The sequence below is a fragment of the Periplaneta americana genome, chromosome 7 (genome assembly GCF_040183065.1).
Source record: "Periplaneta americana isolate PAMFEO1 chromosome 7, P.americana_PAMFEO1_priV1, whole genome shotgun sequence".
NCBI classification, from domain to species: domain Eukaryota; kingdom Metazoa; phylum Arthropoda; class Insecta; order Blattodea; family Blattidae; genus Periplaneta; species Periplaneta americana.
This window is the reverse complement of record NC_091123.1, coordinates 59,461,809-59,485,695: the sequence shown is the minus strand read 5'-3', so window position 1 is coordinate 59,485,695 and position 23,887 is coordinate 59,461,809. Positions and strand designations below refer to the sequence as shown.

The 23,887-nt window shown below is 34.3% G+C and overlaps 1 protein-coding gene across 2 annotated transcripts in view; it reads left to right on the top strand.

Moving 5' to 3' along the window:
* The first annotated feature begins 656 nt into the window (after positions 1-656).
* NO66 (Bifunctional lysine-specific demethylase and histidyl-hydroxylase NO66) overlaps positions 657-23,887 on the top strand; it is a 40,846-nt gene continuing 17,615 nt past the window's right edge. Inside the window, exons 1-7 of one of the 2 annotated variants that reach the window (XM_069830781.1) lie at positions 720-812; positions 7,896-8,037; positions 8,174-8,706; positions 12,495-13,137; positions 15,474-15,720; positions 15,976-16,096; positions 20,940-21,126. In XM_069830781.1, the coding sequence (XP_069686882.1) occupies positions 8,174-8,706; positions 12,495-13,137; positions 15,474-15,720; positions 15,976-16,096; positions 20,940-21,126 (1,731 nt within the window). In that variant the 5' untranslated portion in view covers positions 720-812; positions 7,896-8,037. Of the gene's footprint in view, positions 813-7,895; positions 8,038-8,173; positions 8,707-12,494; positions 13,138-15,473; positions 15,721-15,975; positions 16,097-20,939; positions 21,127-23,887 lie in introns of both variants that reach the window. The other variant, XM_069830780.1, reaches the window with a different exon arrangement.

Genomic DNA, 23,887 nt, shown 5'->3' with positions numbered 1-23,887 from the left:
GTCTTTCACTACAAATCCAGCTTTCTCCAATCTTTCCTATTTTCTGCCTTCATCTTTGTCTCCTAATATGATCCATATATCTTATTCTCGCAAGCAATGTAGGCAATCGTTGTTTGAAACTACGCTACGGAAAATATATATATATATATATATATATATATATATATATATATATATATATATCACCAAAATACTCCGACTATGTTATACAGTTAGTAAATGTTACAAATCATTTATTTTAATCATATCAAACATTAAAATATATCCAAACAATAAAAGTATCATTGGCACATTTGGGTCGCAACTACTGCAAAAGTTTCAACAAAACCGATACAAAAATGCTGCGGCTGAAACCCTGAGAACTTATCTGGGTTGCACAGTATTTTAGCGTCTGCAGCGCTGCCAGAGTAGCGTGTGGCAGTACTTTTATAGCTCATTTTTCCTTGTGCAGTTTTTGGCATAATTTTAAAATAGGGATATAGTATTTATTTCTTGTTTTGCGGTCTATTTGAACCAAAGATGTTGTAAAGTTGTGTATACTATAGTGTTGTACAGTATAAACAAGGTCTTCGATTTGAACTTGCTTTAGTGGCTCACTTGTGTATGTTTTCATCAACGAGCTAGATAACTCGTTGGTTTTCATCTATGAGTTGGCGATACTGAAACAGTTGCGATCGTTGCGCCTGCGGCGGTAGGATAGGCAGTTTCCGCAGTTCTTCAGTTGAAGCGAGGCGAGTGCAACAGATGGTGTGAATGGGTGGAAGGTTAGAATTGTAGTAAAAGAAAAGCGAAGTACTTTTAACAAAACAAAGGTGGGTGAAGGGCAAGAGTTATATAATACATAAAGTGTTTCTAGCGTGAGTGTTTTGTTAATGTTAGCCAATCCGAGTATTATAAATCGATTGACAGAGGTGGTTAATGCCAGTAGGCCTGTTTACGTGATTCTCATTATTTGAAATTATATCCGCAATGTTGTTACAATAGCCAACATTACAAAGGCTGTCATGCGATGAGAAGTCCTGGACAATTAATGTAAACTTAACTTGCATGATTCACGACGTCCTCTTACTCTACCGATTTCGCGTCAGCCATTTAAAACTGCAAATAAGCCACGTGGGACCGAACAGCAACATTATATTATTTAACAGCTAGTTAGTGCATTTGTATTGCAATATTCTTATTCCTGTTCATTACTAAAAATATAGGTCATATTATGGTACTGCTTTATTCAGAACTCCCCTTCAGGTACTTCTCCAGAAAAGTTACACCAAAGAATACTTTTTCGGTAATTTCCTAGAAGACTGGCAAAATCGAACACGGCTGACGAAAACTACAAAAAAAAAGTTCCGCCAACTATGAAGTTCAAATGCCTCCAAACATCACAAAATCAAAGCTGGAAAATCAAACATATATTCATATTTGTAAAGAACAACAAGCCCTTCAAAAATAATAAAATGTGTTTAATTTTTCATATTTCATTTTTTTTTTTGTTTGATGGCATTCGAACTTCATAGTTGGCAGTACTTTTCGGCAATTTTCGTCCGCACTTTATCCCCACAAACACAAAACAGAACATAATTTATCACCTTATCAAGTCCTCAATGACGTATTCAACGACAACCACTTCACATCCAGTACATGACACAGGTTCAAGGCAATCAAAAAAAAAAAAAAAAAAATTCTGGCAACCAAGAACTAAACCAACACCTTGTCGTACAGTCAACTTCGCATAATTAAACCATATATTTGCACAAAATGAAATTCTCTTCTAACACTTGTTACACCGTAACTTATATGGAAAATTCAGTAAATAATTTCATGGAACCACAGAAACATAGTTTTTTCCACAACGATTGACACAATTCTTACTCACCAGCGAAAGAACTAAACCAAAATCGACACAAAAGTTAATGCTTTGTTCCATGTTCACACATATTTCACAAATATCATAAAATGACAAACTTTCAATCGCTTTAGCCATCAGACACAGTATAATACCACTCACGTCAACCAAGAACAACTGACAACATCATTACCAATTCAAAATTGACGAAAATTCAAGAACATGTGACAGCTATAACCAATCAAATTGAAAGAAAATCACGGCGACACCTAAAAAATCGCTAACATTTAACTCTTAACATATAAAACTAAAAATCACTAACATTTAACTCTAAAATAAAAAGTTGGTAATATTACATTCAACCAAGCGCCCGTCTTCTGTGAAATTACCATACTTTCAAAATAAAAATCGTTCGATACTTACCCTATATTCTAATACACTGTTGCAGCCTCCCTGCTACTTGTTACTAATTATTAACATAACATGCGAAAGATCCTGTATGAATTACGGCCAATCTTCGATATCGTCCCACACCACACACGGAACTGACGTCTGATTAATGTTTCTTTATGGGTTACATGAGTTAAATGAGGGGATAGCTAAGTGACATTAAGTCGAGGTATGTGACAAGGTTAGATGTCAATCCCGTGTGTGGTGTGGGGCGATATCGAACTAAAACCACCTGTTTAGCTACATTTCGCAAGAAAAGGCATTGGAGCAGAAAAAAAAAATGTCCTCTTAAGTGTAATTTTTAATGTCATATTTTCAGATGAAGTTGTTATAAGTTTAGTAATGTTTAATTGGATAGGTTTTCAAACTTCAGTAAAATAATGGATTAAAACACCATTACAATAATATTTATTAAAATGTAGACTAGACTAACGTTTTTGACCGGACATTGATAATCTTCAGGTTAATATTATGTAGCCTGCATAAATATGTTCAAACACAAAAGTCATTTAAATAGAATTGTACAGTAGAGGCAAGAAAAACTGGACCGACCCTTGTAACTGATTTCAGAGCCTTGTTCACTCCAGAACATCTGTGTATATTGCTTGGACCCGAAACCACCTGTGCAGTTGAACAGCCACGCAGCTGGTTACTGTTTTCGTCCGGGTTTTTTTTTTTTTTGCCACTACTGACAAAAACAACACGTTACAAAGAAAAGGCCTACAATTTAGAATTAATTTTAGAACCTACCAATAATGAAATTGAGTTACCAGCAATGGATTAAATAATGTATAGCACACGAAAACAAACATATTTTATGCGCTAGTAGAAATTATCACCCTCGGCTCTGCCTCAGATGCTAAACTTTCTACTCCTGGATGAAATCCAATTTTACTCTCTTATACTATAAACTACTATTATAAACCATTACTTTTAACCTTAAGGTCCCATTGTAATACTGTACAATTCTATTTAAATGATTTTTGTGTTTAAACATATTTATGTATCTACCTAATATTTACTTGAAGATGACCAATGTCTGGTCGAAAACGTTAGTCTAGTCCACATTTTAACAAATGGTGTTTTAACCCATTATTTTACATAAGTTTGTAGACGGAAAAACCATCCAATTAAACATTTGGGTATTATTCTTAGGTGTAGCTTTTCTGGAGAATTACTTTTAACCCTCCAACTTCCGTCGCTCGACTAACCACTTCATTCATTCATTTATTTTATTCCATAGATCTTACATGAGCAATGAAGCTTTAAGATGTGGAACATGTCAACATTTTACAATATTACAATTACAATTTTTACAAATTTTTATAGTTTTACAATTTAGTAATTTTCTACAATTTTTACAATGTTGTACAATTTTTTTTTACATTTTGGCGAGATGTAGTGAGATGAAATGAGGTCCGAGGATTCGCCAAAATATTACCCGGCATTTGCCTTTTCGGTGGGGGAAACCTCGGAAAAACCCAACCAGGTAATCAAATCAAAGGGGGTAATCAAATCAAAGGTGTTGATGCCAAGGACTCGCCATAGACCATCCGGTTTCAGTCCCACTAAGCCAAGCAAGGAAACCAATCTAATCATTTGTACAAGGCATAACTGTCGCCTACACAAAACCTGTAACCTTGTCATTGAACTATGGTCCAACCCAAACTTAATGTACCGTAATTGTTTGCACAGGACATAACTATTTCCTACACAAAAGCTCTAAACTTGTCAATTATTTCGGGATTAAGTTAAGCTAGTCTAACCAAATCGTTTATAGTCGACAAGGCATAATAGCTTGCTTACTTCAGTCACATTAGCCCTGAAAGCCAGTGAAAAACGCTCACATGATCAATAACAGAGGACCCTCTCTAAACATGAAATATGTATTATTGCCTTGCTGAATAGCTTGTATGAGGAAAGTAAGTGGTATCAAACATTTCTTTCCTTCCCAACCCCCTCATATCACTGCTGTGAATGAGCGCTAGTGTCACGTTTCATTCTCATTGTAAGGAGAGAGAAAATCATAAAAAAAAGCCAGTCTGATAATCAGATTAGGTAATCATTAATCCAAGATTATATTATATAACAAAGTAACAAACCAATTGAGGTTCTAGCTGATAATGTACATCTATTATCAGGCAGTACATCTCACTTGATGATATATGTCAGAGAAGAACAATTGTTTGTATACATCTGAAGTCTGATTAGTGAGTAGCTAATCGGCGATGTATGCAATGGAGGGAGAAAGGAATTGGCCACCCTACCCCATTATCTCCTGACCTAGTTGCCTCATAAGTGGTGCCTTCTTGGTATCACTGTCTTCAGACAGTTGACTAAACAACAACAAAACAAATTTCCAATTTGAAAATCATTAGAATACAATATTTTAAGCCTAAAATATTTTAAAGAGAGTTCATTATCAAAATTATTTCTAACCCAAGTAATTCGAATATTTGGAAAATATGAAAATATTTTGTGATATTGTTAGGCCTATGTCTGTTATCTGTCAACTATTTCTATATCATATTTAAAAACCAAGATTGCTAAGAACCAGGGACGACACTTTGTCCCATCATGGACGGATTTTAGGTTGGTTGTTGCTTGCCTATATTGACGTCACGGAGGCCATGGGTTCGAAGGTGACAGGAAATGGCAACCTGTGTGTGCTGCGCCGGAGAACGAACGGACGTTTGACTTGTTTAGGATTCGAACCTATGCTACTCTCTGCTGCTGCCTGCTTGTTCTGCAGTGTAGTGGGTTAGCTACCATCCCTACAGTACTACTCACTTAATGGCAAGGTGGTCCTGATCGTGACTCTATGTGCAGTAGTGTAAACATAATACAATGCAGTCAGACAAGAGTCTAAACTGAATGCAATTGCAACTGCGTTTGGAAGCGAGTATTTTAGTGTGGAGGGCGACAACATGCGCTGTAAAATGTGCAACACAGAACTAAACGTAAAAGTTCGTAAAGATTTGCAAAAGCACTGTGAAACGAAAAAGAATAATGAACGTTTGCAGTTATTTCTGCCATCTGCACTGGTGTTGTATATGGTGTAAATATGTGTAAGTAATATTGTAAACATGTAACTAATCAAGGCATATGCTACGTGCATACATATTATATGGCAGTTGTAACCTGTAGAAACATTGCATTTTCGTTCCTCCGATCTATACCAGCAAACAGTTGCGTGCTGTCGCTGAACTGCTTGTATCAACTAGTAAACATAGGTACTCTATACACCAGTACCAGTGAACCTAGTGGCGAACTGGGACAAATTGTCGTCCCTACTAAGAACACACCTGAACACAAGTTTTGCTCTTAGGAGTATGTGCTAGAAATGTTAGAATTGTAATGATCTTTGTCTATGTTATAGAGTAAGATATTAATACATTATGCAACGAGCCTATAATGCTAGTAATTAAGACGCGAGTATGTTTGTTTATGAAACGAGCGCAAGCGAGTTTCATAATTTTCATACGAGCGTCTTAATTACCATTATAGGCAAGTTTCATACGACTTTTTATGCTCGACCATATTTCTAACTTGAAATTATTCAGAAGTATTCATGTTATGGTTATGTAAGTGAGGAGTGGAACTGACCTGAATTGTGAGATGTGCGCAGACGCGAAAGTATTGATTTTTTCCGAAACACGAATGTCATTGACCTTGATATAATTTAGAGAATAACATGAAGATTAGGCTTGATATAACCTGGAAATTGATTTAGAATTGAAAACGAGATGACAAATTGAATTTATTTGAATATTATTTACAATTAACGCTAATTATTATAGTAACAGAACATAACCTTCTGCGACAGTATTGGATTTCCAGCCTCCGTGACTTTTTGCTAATTGTCTTTCGATTGCATATCCGAGAATAATCGATACTTGCGGTTTTATAATGGTATAATCAGTACAAAGGTGATTTTTCATTGGTTAAACAACTGAATTATAATGAATAGGTGTACTTTAATGAGGTGCATTAAAGAGCTACTACCAGGTGTATAATTACTACATTTCGGCATGGTCGAGCATAAAATAGTTTAATGTCATTGTGTAGGTGTATTTCCTAATCAATCATATATCATTGTTGTTGTTTATAGTCAACTGTCCGCAGGCAGGTTGAACCTCATAAGTGACACCAATAAGGTATCACTTATGAGGCAACCAAGCCAGGAGATAATGGGATAGGGTTCCCAGTTCCTTTCCCCCTCCATTGCATACATCTCTGACTAGTTACATATTACACCAATCAGACTTTAGTGTTTTTCTCTGACACATATCGTCAAATGAGATGTATTGGCTTTATTATTATTTGATTGATTTAATTTATTACTTACCTTAATTTTGTGTGGCAGTGGTGGTTTCATCCTTGCAATCATTTTCATTCAGGTTGATGATAAACCTCGATTTCTGTGTATCATGTGAAATGTATCTTTTCTGTTCTTATTTAACACACACAACACTCCACAGTTCGGAATCTATTTCTTTTTCACAATTTTACAGACACTTATGCTTTTTAAAGGTGTAACGTTTCTTTTTCGCACTTTCCCTTTCAAGTGCGCGGATATTTGTGAGAACTGAGGTTGCAGTGGTAAGATGGCAACCTGAACACCTCATGGCTACAACCTTCATTTCAACGATAACATATTTGAATGTGATCTTTACTTTAGTTTGCATTAGGACTGCTTTGAATGAAAGGGGATTTGAAACCTGCAAGTTATGATGCCTCATGAAGAAAGAACAGTATTCAGCTTAGGATGCTGTTCATGGTGGGAATTTTAACTTTCAAACTTGAATGGTAACTAGCATTAGTCTATTCAAAATAATGATTAAGTGTATCAAAGTCATCCCACAGATCCAATAAGTTTAATATGCTACAGTATGAGAATGGCTTGGCAGATTTTACTGTGGGGCGAGATGTTGACATTGGCTGTCTCTTCCTTCAATTCTATCCATTTTAAAATGTCATATCAAAGTCACTCAAAATTTCAATAGGTTATAGAGAATCTAGAAATACATCTGGATGTTTAGGAATTTTAATTTTGTAACACAATTTTCTTGGAAACTAATTACATCACATTAAAAAAAAAAATTAACAAAGTTACTCCAGTTTACGGTAGGCAAGAGTAAATCACTGAAGAGCTAAATCCATATCTTATTTTTTCTGAAATTGGATAGATACTAACAATACCATCCCATCGCACCTCCTCATACTCATCCTCTTTCACAATAACCCTGCCAAGACTCTGGAATTCGTTACCTGCTAGCATCAGGGACTGTCGAAATAAAATTGAATTCAAACGCAAACTTACTAGGTACTTGGTCAGTAATTGAGACTCGTTCGGACATGGTTTCTTGTAAATAGTTCTCTTAATCTATCACAAAATATTTCAATATCCGGTAATTTCATTACTATAGATTTTTGTTATTGTAGGTTTAATTTGTAATTCAGTAAATACAAAAATATTCTTTGTTCTTAACTTCTATGATAAAATGTCTAGCTTTCATTAATCAGGTAATCTTGTCGTACTTTAATTTTTATTGTAATTGTAAATTTAATGTTAATTGTAATTTTATTGTTCATATTATAGTTGTAATCCCCTGGTAGAGGGGCAGAGAAGTCCTGACAGCCTTATCTCTACCAGGTTAAATAAGTAATACTACTACTACTAAATAGTTATTATTTTGGATACCTTTTTCAAAGACGATCTTGGAAAATCTGCTTATGTTGACGTAAGGATTAATTTTTCTGTCCTACAATAACCAATGCTTATGTTTAACAAATTAAAAAGTGTGATTAATCATCAAAAACATATTATGTCTTCATCACTTTTGTTCCTCTAACCAGTTAAATTCTGTTGTTTCATAGATGTCTCCTCCGAAAGTTAAGATCATGGAAGCTCCAGCATTTGCTGTTTATAACAAGAATAAGAACAAACACAAATCGAACAAAGTAAATAAAGTTCATGAAGTAATTACAATTGAATCTGATGTTGAAGAAATATCGAAGACGTGTAATCCAATGTTATTCAGCAGAGAGAAGAAAAAGAAGAAAAGGAGTGCTACTCCATTTGCAGTAGAAACAAATTCCTCTGTCGTGAATGAAAATTCTGCTAACACAAGGAAAAAAATAAAAGTTAATGACGTGATGAGCAGCAGTGACGTCAATGATACAGAAGTGGAAAGTATTCTGAAAAAGAAGGCAGCTGTAAGTACAGAGCAACATGAGTCTTCCAGAGAAAAGAAGCAGAAAAGAGGACATAGGCCATTAGCGAGTTCGTCTGAAGGGCCTGATGGTTCTGTTGGACGTTGTGACTTTTATGCTTCTGGCAATAGCATAGTAGATGGGCGAAATTTGTTTGCTTGGCTTATTAAACCTTTGACTCCAGAAAAATTTTTCAGGTAAGGTTCTTGCTGCTAATTAAGACTTAAATCAAAAGCAACTCCTGTGAAAAATTCTAATTTTATGAGGAAGAAATAAGTAGTAACTTGTTTGAACCCAAAATCCATTAGTAAAAAGGCTATTAGTTCAGTATTAAGGAATGAAACTTCCAGTATGCAATTGCACTACCAGAATCTGCATTATCTAATTAATTCCAGTTTTATCCTTGTTTGAAGTAGTGCATGATTTTTGCACCATGTCATAGATGCAAAAACTTTAAACATTTTGTAAAGCTCTCTACGTATTCGTTTCGTCACCAGCAGCGAAGATTTACAATATGTGACTAGCTTCATGATCTAGTGATCAGAGCTGCTGGCTACAGTTCCCGAGGTCTCAGATTCGATTTCCCATTAGAACTAAGGAATTTTTCCTTAAAAGGAATTGTGCCTGTGTTCGTCCATGGTCTGGAAATTAGATTAAGTTTAGATTTAAAACCTCTCCTAGTACCACATATTCATACAGTCATTCTGTCATATAGGAATACATATCAACAATATTTTAATCATCTACGATTTTCATTTGTCCTTTCAGATTAGGCATTGTTGATTGTCATATATGGAAACTCTCATCTTTTAATCATAATATAACCAGCAAGAAATGTTTCCTACTATCATAGTAGCTTTATAATAATAAATTAATATTATTCATACCCAAACAGATCAGACTGTATATTCTGGTCATGAGACAGTAGTTGATACAGGATCCTTAACTAACAAAAAAAAAAGTATATCCTTTAACACTGTCAGTGGAGTAATTTAATATAAATTAACAAGCACACTGCAGATTTTTGCCGAGTTTTTATATTTGTTTTCTTGTCAATGATTGTTCTAATAGGCTATTGTTGTACGTGGAATTTTGTATGGATGTGTTAACTTCTGCCATAAATATTTCTAGATCTGTATTGTTCCCATGCCCATAGCACTCTTTGTTCTGAACCTACTTTCCATAAAATAAAACTACCACTCTAACAGCATACAATACTGAAAATTACGATTCAGTTCTTAACTAATCATTTGTGAAGATTGTGAATCTCTGAAGTTCACGTGATTCACAACTTTATAAAACACTAGAATGTACGACTGGATGCTCGAGATTGTGCTAATGTTGATCATCCAGGACAAATGTACTGGTGCATGATCCAGCAAAAGCGACAGTTTGTAGAATTTAGACAATATTCGAATTGAATGATATTAAATAGCAAACAATGGTTAGTAGAAACTATTATAATTGAACACAAGGTCATTGAAGATCCATGATATCTCCTTAAATTTTACAATTTATAAAAATAAAATCATATGAGTTGTAAGGATTTGCAGAAAATACAGTTTGTGTGCAATGTAAAGAATGATAGTTCATCTTAATTTGAGTGCATATTAAATTATTTGATTTAAGAATATGGTTCAAGAAAATAAACAGTAATATGATTTGTAACATGATGAAGAAACTGAATTTTTAAAAAATGGGTAAAATGTACAATGAGAAAGTATATGTCATCTTCGTGATACTACTTACTTACTTACTGGCTTTTAAGGAACCCGGAGGTTCATTGCCTCCCTCACATAAGCCTGCCATTGGTCCCTATACTGAGCAAGATTAATCCAGTCTCTACCATCATATCCCACCTCCCTCAAATCCATTTTAATACTATCTTCCCATCTACGTCTCGGGCTCCCCATAGGTCTTTTTCCCTCCGGCCTCCCAACTAACACTCTATATACATTTCTGGATTCGCCCATACGTGCTACATGCCCTGCCCATCTCAAACATATGGATTTAATGTTCCTAATTATGCCAGGTGAAGAATACAATGCGTGCAGTTCTGCATTGTGTAACGTTCTCCATTCTCCTGTAACTTCATCTCTCTTAGCCCAAATATTTCCCGAAGCACCTTATTCTCAAACACCCTTAATCTCTGTTCCTCTCTCATAGTGAGAGTCCAAGTTTCACAACCATACAGAACAACCGGTAATATAACTGTTTTATAAATTCTAACTTTCAGATTTTTTGACAGAAGACTAGATAACAGAAGCTTCTCAACCGAATAATAACACGCATTTCCCATATTTATTCTGCTTTTGATTTCCTCCCGAGTGTCATTTATATTTGTTACTGTTGCTCCAAGATATTTTAATTTTTCCACCTCTTCGAAAGATAAATCTCCAATTTTTATAGTTCCATTTCGTAGAATATTCTGGTCACGAGACATAATCATATACTTAGTCTTTTCGGGATTTACTTCCAACCCTATCGCTTTACTTGCTTCAACTAGAATTTCTGCGTTTTCCCTAATCGTTTGTGGATTTTCTCCTAGCATATTCACGTCATCCACATAGACAAGAAGCAGATGTAACCCATTCAACTCCAAACCCTGTGTATTATCCTGAACTTTCCTAATGGCATATTCTAGAGCGAAGTTAAAAAGTAAAGGTGATAGTGCATCTCCCTGCTTTAGCGCGCAGTGAATTGGAAAAGCATCAGATAGAAACTGGCCTATACAGACTCTGCTGTAAGTTTCACTAAGACACATTTTAATTAATCGAACTAGTTTCTTGGGAATACCAAATTCAATAAGAATATTATATAAAACTTCTCTCTTAACCGAGTCATACGCCTTTTTGAAATCTATGAATAACTGATGTACTGTACCCTTGTACTCCCATTTTTTTTCCAATATCTGTCGAATACAAAAAATCTGATCAATAGTCGATCTATTACGCCTAAAATCACACTGATGATCCCCAATAATTTCATCTACATATGGAGTTAATCTTCTCAAAAGGATATTCGACAAAATTTTGTACGACGTCAACAAAAGTGATATTCCTCGAAAGTTACTACAGTTAGTCTTGCCCCCCCTTCTTAAAAATAGGTACGATTATGGACTCCTTCCATTGTTCTGGTACAATTTCCTTTTCCCAAATTGCAAGTACAAGTTTATAAATTTCGCTAGATAATACGCTTCCACCCTCTTGTATTAATTCTGCTGGAATTTGATCAATACCTGGAGACTTGTACTTTTTCAGATTTTCTATTGCAATTTCGACTTCAGAAAGTGTGGGTTCCGGTATGAATGGCTCAGCAGTTTGTATTTGAATTTCGTCCTGATCATTTCTATTTGGCCTATGTGTATTTAGTAGTTGCCCAAAATAGTTTTTCCATCTGTTCAGGATTGAATGAGAGTCTGCAAGTAAGTCACCATTCTCATCCTTGATCACGTTTACCCTTGCCTGATATCCATTTTTAAATTCCTTTATACCCTTATATAAATCTCGAATGTTTTTATTCTTACTATTTGTTTCTACCTCATTCAGTTTTTCCTTCAAGTAATCTCTCTTTTTATTCCTAAGTGTACGACTTGCTTCCCGTCTTTCATTGAAATAATTATCTCTATTCTTCACAATTGAATCCTGTAAGAATTTCAATTTTGCCTGTTTTCTTCTATCTACTACAATGGAACAATCTTCATCAAACCATGGTTTTTTTTTTCATAGTTTCATGATAACCTATGCTCTGCTCAGCTGCAATTTTGATATTATCTCGGATATTGTCCCACACGCTATTAACATCTAACTCTTCCTCAGCTTCGTTAGCAGTTGCTAAAGCAGCAAACCTATTTGAAATTTCAACCTGATAACGTCGCTTAGTTTCCTCGTCCTTTAATTTCAAAATATTGAATCTACTAATATTAGCTTGTTGCTCTACTCGTCGTGATACTACTTTGATACATAAAACTATTTCTTTCTTATAGCATTTATTGGGAGCGTCAACCACTTCATTTGAAACGGGGACACCAGGAATACTACAAAACACTGATATCAACACAAGAGATTGACACCATGTTGCGAAAAAATAATGTACATTTTACAGAGAATATTGATGTGACAAACTATTCTGATGGTAAAAGAGAAACAATTAATCCTAATGGTCGTGCACATCCAAATGTTGTATGGAATCTCTACAAGAATGGTTGTAGTGTTCGTTTACTCAATCCTCAGATATTTATACCAAACATTAGAATCTTAAATTCACATTTGCAAGATTATTTTACTTCTTCAGTGGGTGCAAATGTGTATCTGACACCTCCAGATTCTCAGGGCTTTGCCCCTCATTACGATGACATTGAAGCCTTCGCCTTGCAAGTTGAAGGACAGAAACGTTGGAAATTGTATACGCCGTTAACAGAAGATCAGATTTTACCAAGGTTTTCAAGCAAAGATTTCAAGCAAGAGGAACTAGGAGAACCATATGCAGATGTTACTCTTCATCCTGGTGATCTGTTGTACTTTCCAAGGGGTATGATCCACCAAGCTTTCACTGTGCCAGGATATCATTCATTACACATAACAGTATCTTGCTACCAACGTAATACATGGGGTGATTTATTGCTACAGGTTAGTGACATTTCACTTAAAATGTTCTGTAAGGTATTGTTGGTTATTTATGTGGAAAAAATACTGATTTTTCAGTGTATTCATCTTCGACTGAATATTCTGTGTTCAAAGAACACCCTCTGTGTCCATACTGCCCATTAGATCTGTGGTTCAGTATCAAAAAACCCAATAAAGGATAATAAATTCTTAAAATGGCTTCTTCAGAAAGAATGTAAATGTAACGTTTCAGTATTAATAGATTTACAGCATGTAAAATAGCCTAGTCTCTGAATGACAGGACTACAGGCAAAATTTTTACTCTTTTCATCCAAGCCAAAATTTTCAACTGCAGAGATTGTCAGGATCAGAATTCAACGTGGATGTAAAATGGCAATGTCGTAAATCTATGACATGGGACCAAGAGCTTTACTTCCTCCCTGAAGAAAACTGTGCTAAATGATTTTTATCACTCTTTGAAGTCCATCTCCCTTTACCAAATACGGACTTCTGAACCTCAAATCTAATGGCTAACTTGGTAACTGCTGTACCATTGACAACAGCCTGCTAGAATAACTGCATCTAGGGATGCGCTAGATGATCTCCATCTCGGAGTATTGGAAACTGGTGTAAAGGTGTTGTGAAATTTATTATGACATTTTCTCTTTTTTGTGCAGAAAGTAAATTTTTTTTTTCCTAAATGTGTTTCAGTTCTTCTCAATTCTCTTAGTTGCCTAATGTGTGCAATTTAATTACAGTAAAACTTAGATATAACGCTCTTGTCTTTAATGTCCTTTTTTCCTGGTCCATTCACCCACCTCATAAGGAATAATGTAAAAATATCCTACATAGGCTGGATTGTGGTAATTTGGATATAAAACAGCCCTTTTTAAGTTTAGAGACCCATAACCTGTTACCATGATAAAATTTTCCAGTCAGTTTTTTTTTATCTTAGTGTTATTTTTATTATGATAAGAAAAGGCTAAGTTTAACTAGACCCTATTTACCCCATGAATGGGGAAATTTGGGTATAATTGGGTTATTGAAGTAAACCATGTTTCAAAGACCTTATAAAATCAAATATTCCAAACAGGATATTTGTGTATATATCCTATAACAGAATGTACAGGTTAGGTAGGCATTTACAATTTTAATTAGGCCTAACAAGATTAAAAACATGAACCAATAGTTAACTTCTTGATAAGACTTAGTTTGTAAATTGAAAATATCTCCCAATAAGATCAGGGAGTTGGCCTAGGTAGCATAGTCGATATAGCGCTGGCCTTCTGTGCTCGAGGTTGTGGGTTTGATTCTGGCTCAGGTCGATGGTATTTAAGCACATTTGAGTGTGATTATGATTATTAGAGGAGAAAAACTTGCTCCAGTGCATGGGATCAAACCCAGGTCCTTGTTCTAGCTACCAAGCGGTCTAACCACTGAGCTACTATGCCGAATTTTTAAGAGGCCTATTGGTCCGACAAGTTAGCATATAAATGAAATAAGTATAATAATCTTTCAATAACTGTCTTATTAACCTAAGAATAATACAAAAGTTACATTAGGTCATTACACAATCAAACGTGACAAGCACTTTCGCTAATTAATAGCATCTTCAGGTCTAGTAGCATATATGTGTAATGACCTAATGTAACTTTTGTATTATTTCTAGGTTAATAAGACAGTTATTGAAGGATTATTATACTTATTTCATTTACTACGCCGAAGTTCAATCCACAGCACCAGGATCGAATCCCTCTCCTCTAGTGTTTTTCCCTTTGTGGCCTTACTCCATGTTTGACATATATGTTGGCATGTTATATTAAGTCAACTGCCATTATATAAGGAGCGCACTCAATTGAGTGACTTGGTGACCAGGATTCCACAGTATATGCACTGTAGAGCGAAGAATCTACGTAATGATTAATTTTTGGTCCTACAGAATTTATTTGTTATGGTAATAATAATTATTAGATGAGCGAATTTCTCTCCTCTAATAAATCATTGTTACCATAACAGATCATTTCTGTATGACCAAAAATTAATCGTTACGTACATTTAAGTGTGCTTTGGCTCAATGGTGAGAGCGTTTGGTACATAGAACCAAGGATCTGGGTTCGATCCCTGGTGCCAGAGCGAATTTTTCTCCTCTAATATTGTTTCAAAAAAGATAAATGAAAAATCATTAATCTTCTAGCTAGGAATTCATAATTTTATTGATGTTGTTCATATACATTTAGAATATAGTGTGTGTGTGTGTGTGTGCTAATAGTGTGAATTATTCAGTGAGGTGATATATATACAAATTTACTTACAGTTTGTTGATTTCCATATAAATTTATCTATTGTTTGTTGATTTCCAGCTTATGCCTTCAGCTGTGCAAAATGCTATTGACAAGGACGTGGAGTACCGAAAGGGGTTACCCCGAGGTTACTTGGAGTACATGGGTCTTATACATAGTGAAGAAAAATCACCACAAAGAACGGAATTCATTAAGAAAGTCAAGTCTCTTGCAGCTAAATTGATTGAAAATACGTTAATTGATGGAGCTGCCGACCAGATGGGAAAACAGTTTATCCATGATACTTTGCCACCAATACTCAATTCAGGTGATAATGAAACTTCATTATGTAAATCTTGTGAAAGTGTGTGTTCGAATTCCACCAAGGTCCTGTACATTGGTCTTTTGTCTTCCAAGGAAATTTTCCACAATCTTCAGGTTGAAATTTCCTTTGGATAGTTGTAATTGGGGTACGAATTGTGAAGGAAAGATAAGTTATGAGTGAAATTTCATGTATTTAGACTGAGTGTAAATGTGTTTCCACTCTCATTGATGTATTTATGATCTTTGTTTGACTATCTAGAAGAAAAGAAATGTACGTCTTTCGAAAATGGTTATAAGATTGGAGAAGATGGAGAAGTCCTCGAGAAAAAACATTTAACTTTGAATACAAAAGTGAAGTTGTTAAAAGCCCATATTTTGAGGTAAGTGTGGCACAAATGTATTATTTGTTTCTGATTGAGGTAGGATATTGCAATCACTGATGAAATCAAGCATAATATGCTGTTTCTGCGATGTTGCAAGTTCTTTTAGATTTGAAAAGTTGGTATGAAACAATGAATGTTGTAAATTGGGGGACATAATAGTTGTGTGATTAGAATATTTCCTAAGTTAAGAATACCATACTGCAAATGTTCTGAGCCAAAAGCTTTAGTTCATACAATGACGAGATATTTTATTTTTGTTTCACATTAATAGTTATTGGGGGGGGGGGAAGGCCGTATCCATTTAATTATTTGAAGTACAGTCAACTCCTGATATAGTGAACCCCTGCGGACTTGCGTATTTCATTCATTATATCCGAAGTTCACTATATTTGAAGTGTCTCTCCCCTAACCTTAAATGACAGAAATGAATAAAATTGTGAACAAGGAAATGAAATATTTCATTTTTGTGGAATGGATTACACTGTATATTGTTTACTGTTACTCACATTTGATTTACTTAAATTATGCTGTTGGTCCAAGTCCGCTTGCGAAAGACAACGTTCAATGTCACTTATAATATTCGCCTTATCTTCCAAAGAAAACACTTTAGGCTTCTACAGTTTTATATAGTAGATTCACTGTTGGAACACTAGCTCAGGTAGAAATGACAAACACTGTTATGGTGTGACTGTGTACTCAGCCTTGGAATTTCCCGAGTCACTTAATGGAAACTGGGAGAAGGTTGTAGTTTGAAAGCCATCGGAATCTTACCTTCATTTATGCTCTAGACATAATGTCCGTTCCGTTTTAATAAAACGAGGCAATTTCATTTTCTGTTTCGATAATATCTGTCAAAGTGGAAATGTTTCTGAGAATAAAAGGCAATCGTTTGATGGTGGAGGATTAGAAATAACAGTAGAGTAGAGTGCCTGAGAACAGAATGTCAACCCTTTGATGGTGGAGTGAGGCAAGGTCGTCACGCATTGCCTGGATTTACAGTACAGCTCATTGTCTAGGAACCACTAATCCTACCTTTGTCCTTTGATTAAAGGAGTAAGAACTTAGAATGTTGTTCTCAACACATTCTTTCAATTTTATACAGGAAGGTCTGAGTTCAAATAAGAATTTGTCAGGATACAAGGTTCACTATAACCGAAGCGAGGGTTCACTATAAACGGAAATATTAATGTACTATTTAATGTTTGTGGGTTGGGACCAATGATTTAGGTTCACTATAATGGAGTTCACTATATCCAGAATCGACTGTATATGTAATTTTGACAATTGTTCCTCTTTTCTTCTTGTAATTTATGGATACTGGTAAAGCTTCGATGCATTTTCACTGTATAAATATTTAGAAGAGACTAATACAACTTTATCATAATTAAGTGTAATTGCGTATAGTGCATATTTTCACAATTTCATTTTGCCATGTAGTACTTGTTGGGCTCAATTTTTTTTTTTTTTTTAATGCAGATGTTGGTTGGTAGCCAATGCTCTGGTATCATAGCAATGAAGCCATCAGCCGTCTTGCAGTCCAATATTTTTCTGTGATGTTGAGATGAACAGGCAAAGCTTCGCAATTTTCTAGGTGATACTTATCAATGATTACGTCCTTTCCACATAACTCATAATTGGGTGAGAGGGAGTTGCTGATTCTATATGAATGAGCTGCCAGACAATCATGCCCGGTCAGAAGGCAGAATGCTGCCACTGCTGAATTTCTTAGTTCTTCAGGGATGATGTTAAATTTTGGAGGAGGGGTTCCCATGATTTATCTTTAGCTGATTCCTTTATTCTGTTCAAAAATGTTTGTTTGTATTGGAATTTGTTATTGAATTCAACAGAAATAAATGATTTTGGAGTAATATGTTTTTGTATTAGGGTGCAGCCTTTCTTAGCCAGTTGATCTGCCAATTCATTACCTGCAATGCCGCAGTGTGCAGGAACCCATTGTAGAACTATTTCCTTGCCTAGTTTTTGGAGCTGCTTGATCAGGGTGCAGCACTGAGAAGTTGTGCCAGTTTTCCGTAAACTATTATTAACTATAGCTTGTATAGCTGCTTTTGAGTCAGCGAGAATTACTGCTTTGGAAAATTTATTTATTATTTGAAGTAGAATGGTTAGAATAGTGAATACAGCTTCAACTTCTCCATCAAAGTTTGTGGAGCCCTTACCGACTGCCTTATAGAAAGAGAAAAATTTACAAGTTCCTCCAGCTCCTGCACCATCAAAATCGTTTTGTAAAGATCCATCACTGTAAATGTTGTTGTTTTCTTCTAATGCCAGGCGTTTGACAATAAAGTCATTTGACCTGTTGCACTCCAATATTTTTCAAAGACATTATCATGGCCAGCCACTGAAGCACTGATTTTGAAGTGTTCCGAATCCATTTCTTGGTTTGAGTTGCACAATGGGCAGTTAGGGGACTGATATATTAAAATTCTATGCAGGTGTTTGGCCAAACAATCATGGCCTGTTGCCAATCTAAATGCAGCTACAGACGATTTGCATGGTAAATCAGGAATTAACTGTGGATTATGATGCAAAGAGTTCCATTTTTTCCCTTGGGATTGTGTTATCAAATTTTGTTTGTTGAAGTCTAAGTATGTAGATTTAATAAATCTTTTCACAGAGTAATACATAGATTTAGTAACAGGTCTGTAAGTAGCAGTGCTGCCCTTCTTTGCTAAAGCATCCACATTCTCGTTTCCCAGGATTCCACAGTGGGATGGTATCCATTGGAATAAAATTCTTTTATTGAGTGATATTAATTGAGAGAGCATTTTAGTTATTTCTGCTGTTTGAGATGAAGGTGTGTGTTTAGAGACTATTGATAGAATAGCTGCTTTGGAGTCTGACAATATAACTGCATTCTTAAATTTATTGATGTGGCATAGGAGATTCCTGAGACTTTCACTTATTGCAATGATTTCTCCATCAAAACTTGTTGTTCCATACCCAAGAGATCTATAAAGTGAGAAGAGACAGTACGTAACACCTGCACCGGCACCTTGTTCTCTGGAGATCAAGGATCCGTCAGTGTATAAATGAAGTCAGTTTTGTGGAGGGTACCTAATATTAATTGTCTTAGTATTTCAGTGTTTACTTCTGATTTCAGTATTTCTTCTGTTAAATTTAGATTATATTCTATATTTAATAGAGTTAAAAGGGTTTGGTTTAATTTGTAAGTTTTCTTTTAAATTCGGGATATTGATTTTCTGTTTTAATTCTTGAACGATGGATATGAAACTTTTTTGAGTTTTCAATCTACAGAGAGGATTGTATGAATGCCAATTGTTTCCTGGTAATCTGATAAGTTTTTCATATTGAATCAGTGCTTTTTCTTCTATTGTCATTTTGATGCTGTTAATATTAGTGAGGAATCTCATAGAATATTTTGGAGTTGTTTTGATTCCACCAGTAATGAGTCTGAGAGCTTGGTTTTGAACATATTCTTTGTCGTTTATGAAAGGTGAAGTAATTAAAATTTCTCCGCAGCATGTCAGCACTGGCTGTATAAACATTTTGTATGTAGCGTTCAAAGTATTCCTAGAGCATCCCCATTTCTTTCCTGCTAGTCCTTTTAGAAGGGAGAATCTTTTACGAGCTCACTGTAAATGTATAGCCAGGTTTCACAAGGATATTTGCTGTTAATCGTTTCTAATATTAATTACTTTGCTACATTTGGATTTGTATCATTTTTAACAATTGGTTCCAGTAAATTGTTTTCAGTTTGAATGTTTATGTATTCCAAGGGATTTTGTCGGATTTGTAACATTTCAATGTTAGTTTTGAGAATGAGCTGCATTTGTAATCTTTTAACTTTCTGCAGAAATTCTTCTTGTGATTTTAATTTAGTAGGCAAGATTTTGTATTTTCTCCAATAGTCTGTATTAGGCAGTGTGATTAATTTCACATATTTCTGCTTGTTCTTCGAACTTGTATATCAGTGGTTTTTGTTGAGTAAGTTGTCTCATTGAATCTATTGGTGTGGATTTCATTGCACCTGTAATTAAACATAGTGCTTGGCTTTGAAATTTTTCTATTTTATTTAATTGTGGTGTGTGGGCTGTAATGAGTATTTCACTACAATATTTTAGGACAGGTTTTATGTACATATTATATTATGTGGAATTTAGTGTACATCTCTGACTTCCCCATTTGTAGCCAGCTAATCTCTTTAACAGATTTAATCTGTTTTGGGCTTTTTCTACTGCAGTGTTAATATGGTCTTTCCAAGATAATTTATCAAGTATGACTTCTAGGTATTGTGAATTGATTGTTCTTTGTAAGGGAAGTCCATTAAGCTTGATGTTTATGTTAACTGGTTTAATAACAGCAGGATACATATTCGTGTTAAGTGATAAACACGATTTACATGATTACACAATAAAAATAAGAAATAAAAATAAATACACTGGAATACACTGCATTAAATATTTGCAACGTGTTAGGTCTGGCAACTCATCATAAGATATTTTTCTAATTTACTTTTAAAAGAAATTAAAGTTCGGCAGCTCTTGACTTGACGGCAGAGAATTCCAGTAACGAGAAGTAGCAACAGTGAAGTATGAAGAATAAAGAGATGATGTGTGGAGTGGTATTTCTAGCGTGTTATCATATTGTGACTGAGTATTTAAGTTATGATAGCGAGAAAGATTGTGGAATCGGACAAATAAGTAAGAGGGAGCAGAGGTGTGCAAAATTCGGTTTAGTGGCATTTGTGAATATTTCGTACTTAATTTTGTCTGCATTTACTTGCATTAGGTTAGTAGAGTACCAATTTTTCTCAAATGAGAAATGTCAGATATGTATATAATTTCATTCTATTACGCAGGTTGCTTATGGAAGATGATGAGGTACGTTTGTATTATTCTGTGGATAATTCTTTTGAATACCATGGAAAAGAACCTCAGTTCTTGACGATTACACATGACCTTGCCCCAGCCATAGAATATCTTGTGCAATGTTATCCAACTTTTGTGAAGATCTCAGAATTACCGTTGGATACAGATGAGGAGAAGGTAAGACTTCTTTCCCCTTACATGTATTGTACTAGAAAAGAGTATAACTTTTTCGGAAGTTTTGTATAGGAATCGAAATTTTCAGAGAAATGCCCATTTTGAGCATATCTTATGGAGAAAAAGTAGGTTTTTTTTTTTTAACTATCGGAGAGATTTTGTCCATATTCAGAACTACAAGTTAATTTATTTGGAAATTATGTATATAAAATGTAATAGTTTATAGTAAAAACTTAATGATGCTTTTTAAGAAGGGGTGAAGATTCGACTTTTCCATTGTTGATACCAGTAATGAATAAGGAATTCACAACCTTTCGAAGATTGGCTCTGCTTCCTCTGCAATTCCTTTTTCATTATCAGCAATGGAAAGAGTTCAATCTATAACTCCTCTTAACAACTCACCATTGCTTGCTTCCTTCTCTTAGATCAATATTAATGGTGATTCGTTTGAAATCAACAACACACAATGGCAATTCACTTCAAATCAAAGCCAAAGATTTTCTTCGTGATTTTTTTTTTATTACTTAAACTGACTGATTAAATTGTGTATTTATTAAAAAAAATTATTTGATAAAAAAAAAAGGAATTGTTACTACAGAGTTATTGTCATTTTTCTGTTCCATTTCCTATCAAGTTGTACTGTTTGCAGGACAGATAAATTATCAGAAAAGACCACGTGACATATGTTCCCAAGAGTTACAGTAAAACCTCTTTTTAACAAATATGAGGACTAAATGTGTGTTTTTACTTAATATAAGCATATTCTTAATCCTATTAAATTTACTATTATATGATGTTGTCACAAAATTACAATAATATACTTTTAAGTACTGTAATCAAATTTACAGTTTTCATATACAAACACACAATAACATATTTACAGGCATACTTTTAATAGAGATATAACTGCATACAATCAATTGCAATGTACTGCTGCTAATGACACACAGGTGTAATCTTACCTTGTATAGAAAACGTTCGAAACAGGTTCGAATTTTGCTAAAATCTATTCAAATATATTCCTTAAAAGCAGAAATCAAATATATTGTCCCTATGATAGTTTTAAAATCGTTCCTTAAAATTGGGGCATGTTAAAACGAGGTTTTACTGTACTCCTCTTTTTGTATTATTATTATTATTATTATTATTATTATTATTATTATTATTATTATTATTATTATTATTATTATTATTACTAGCCGTACCCGTGCGCTCGGCTGCACCTGTTAGAAGTAAATATAAAGTAATTACGTAATTAAAATAGGATGTTTGATCCAGGGAACATTCATGTTTGTTAGAAGGATAAATCGTTTAATATGTTACTTAATTGAAATTGTATTTAGATAATTAAATTGCGATCATTTTGGTCCAGAGAGCACTCATTTGGTGCAATGACAATTCCTTTAACATGTTTCTTATTTGTTATTACACGCAACTATAGTTTAATGAAGATTGACATATCATTTAGTTTTAATGTGTAAACTTTATATTACTTGCTATATGGTCCCATTGAATTATGGTAATAACTTAATTTTAAACCTTGTTTTCTAAGTCTTCAGTAAATGGCGCTTGGCCCACTATGGTTCTGAAACCTTCAAATAACTTAAATAGTGATACAGCATAAACAGTGATATGTAATTATATTTCTTTCTTTCGAAAATGTAAGAATTCACGATCTCCTATGTACCATTGCCACGGAATGAATAAATGTGTTTTTTCTTCCTACTCAAAAATTTTATATTTTGCACATGGGAATTACTGCAGGAACAACAACGCTACAATCTGAGGCGGTGGTGAAAACATATTGTATTATTATTTTAAAAGTCTATCAGATCTACCAAATTTTGCATAGAATAAAACTTATCGGAAATCATTTTTAAAGAAACTTTTGTTATGTAACATTTTTCACAAAAAAAAAAACAATAATAAGCGAGATATTTCGATTTAATTCAGGCCCCGTTAAATGAAGTATTTTGATTGCCATATAGCCTAAAATCTAAATTACAACGAACTTAACTTATATTTCAATTTTCATCGAAATCCGTTCAGCCATTATCGCGTGAAAAGGTAACAAACATCCAGACAGACAGACATACAAACAAAAATTTCAAAAAAGCGATTTTCGGTCTCAGGATGAATAATTATACATGTTAACACCAATTATTTTTGGAAAAGGGAAAATTACCAGAAAATTTTCGGCTACATATTTATTATTATATTATATTATATAAAAAGTGCGTTGATAACGGATGTACTCCAATAAGAAAGTTTTTAATTTGTTGTGGGGGCTCTTGAATCTCAGAAGCAACAACCTTTACAACAGCGCAACATAATCTGTTCGGCTCATTACCCAATTTTTTTTTTGCATTGCATTTATTGCATATATAGTCTATTTTATGTATTTTAACACGATTCGATTGAGCATAGTTAAAATTTGAATTATAAAATAATGGATTGCTAAGCTAACGTACTATTACTGCATACTAAATCAATACACTCTCGTTGTTCATTAATTCTCTGAGATTAAAATGAGTCTGTACATAAATATTATTTTAAGAAATACAGAAAACGAATGTACAAAAAAGCCTATCAAATTTTCTGTGCATAGGAATAGTTTAATAGCTTTCGATTTTTGCTGTCCAAGGCCCCTTTTTCGATTGTTGTTGCCCAAGGCCCCTTATAGACGAAGTCATTTGTTATTTCATTGCACCATCTTAGATGGCGTTATTTTAATTTTAAAACTCATTTATCTCATTAAATATCA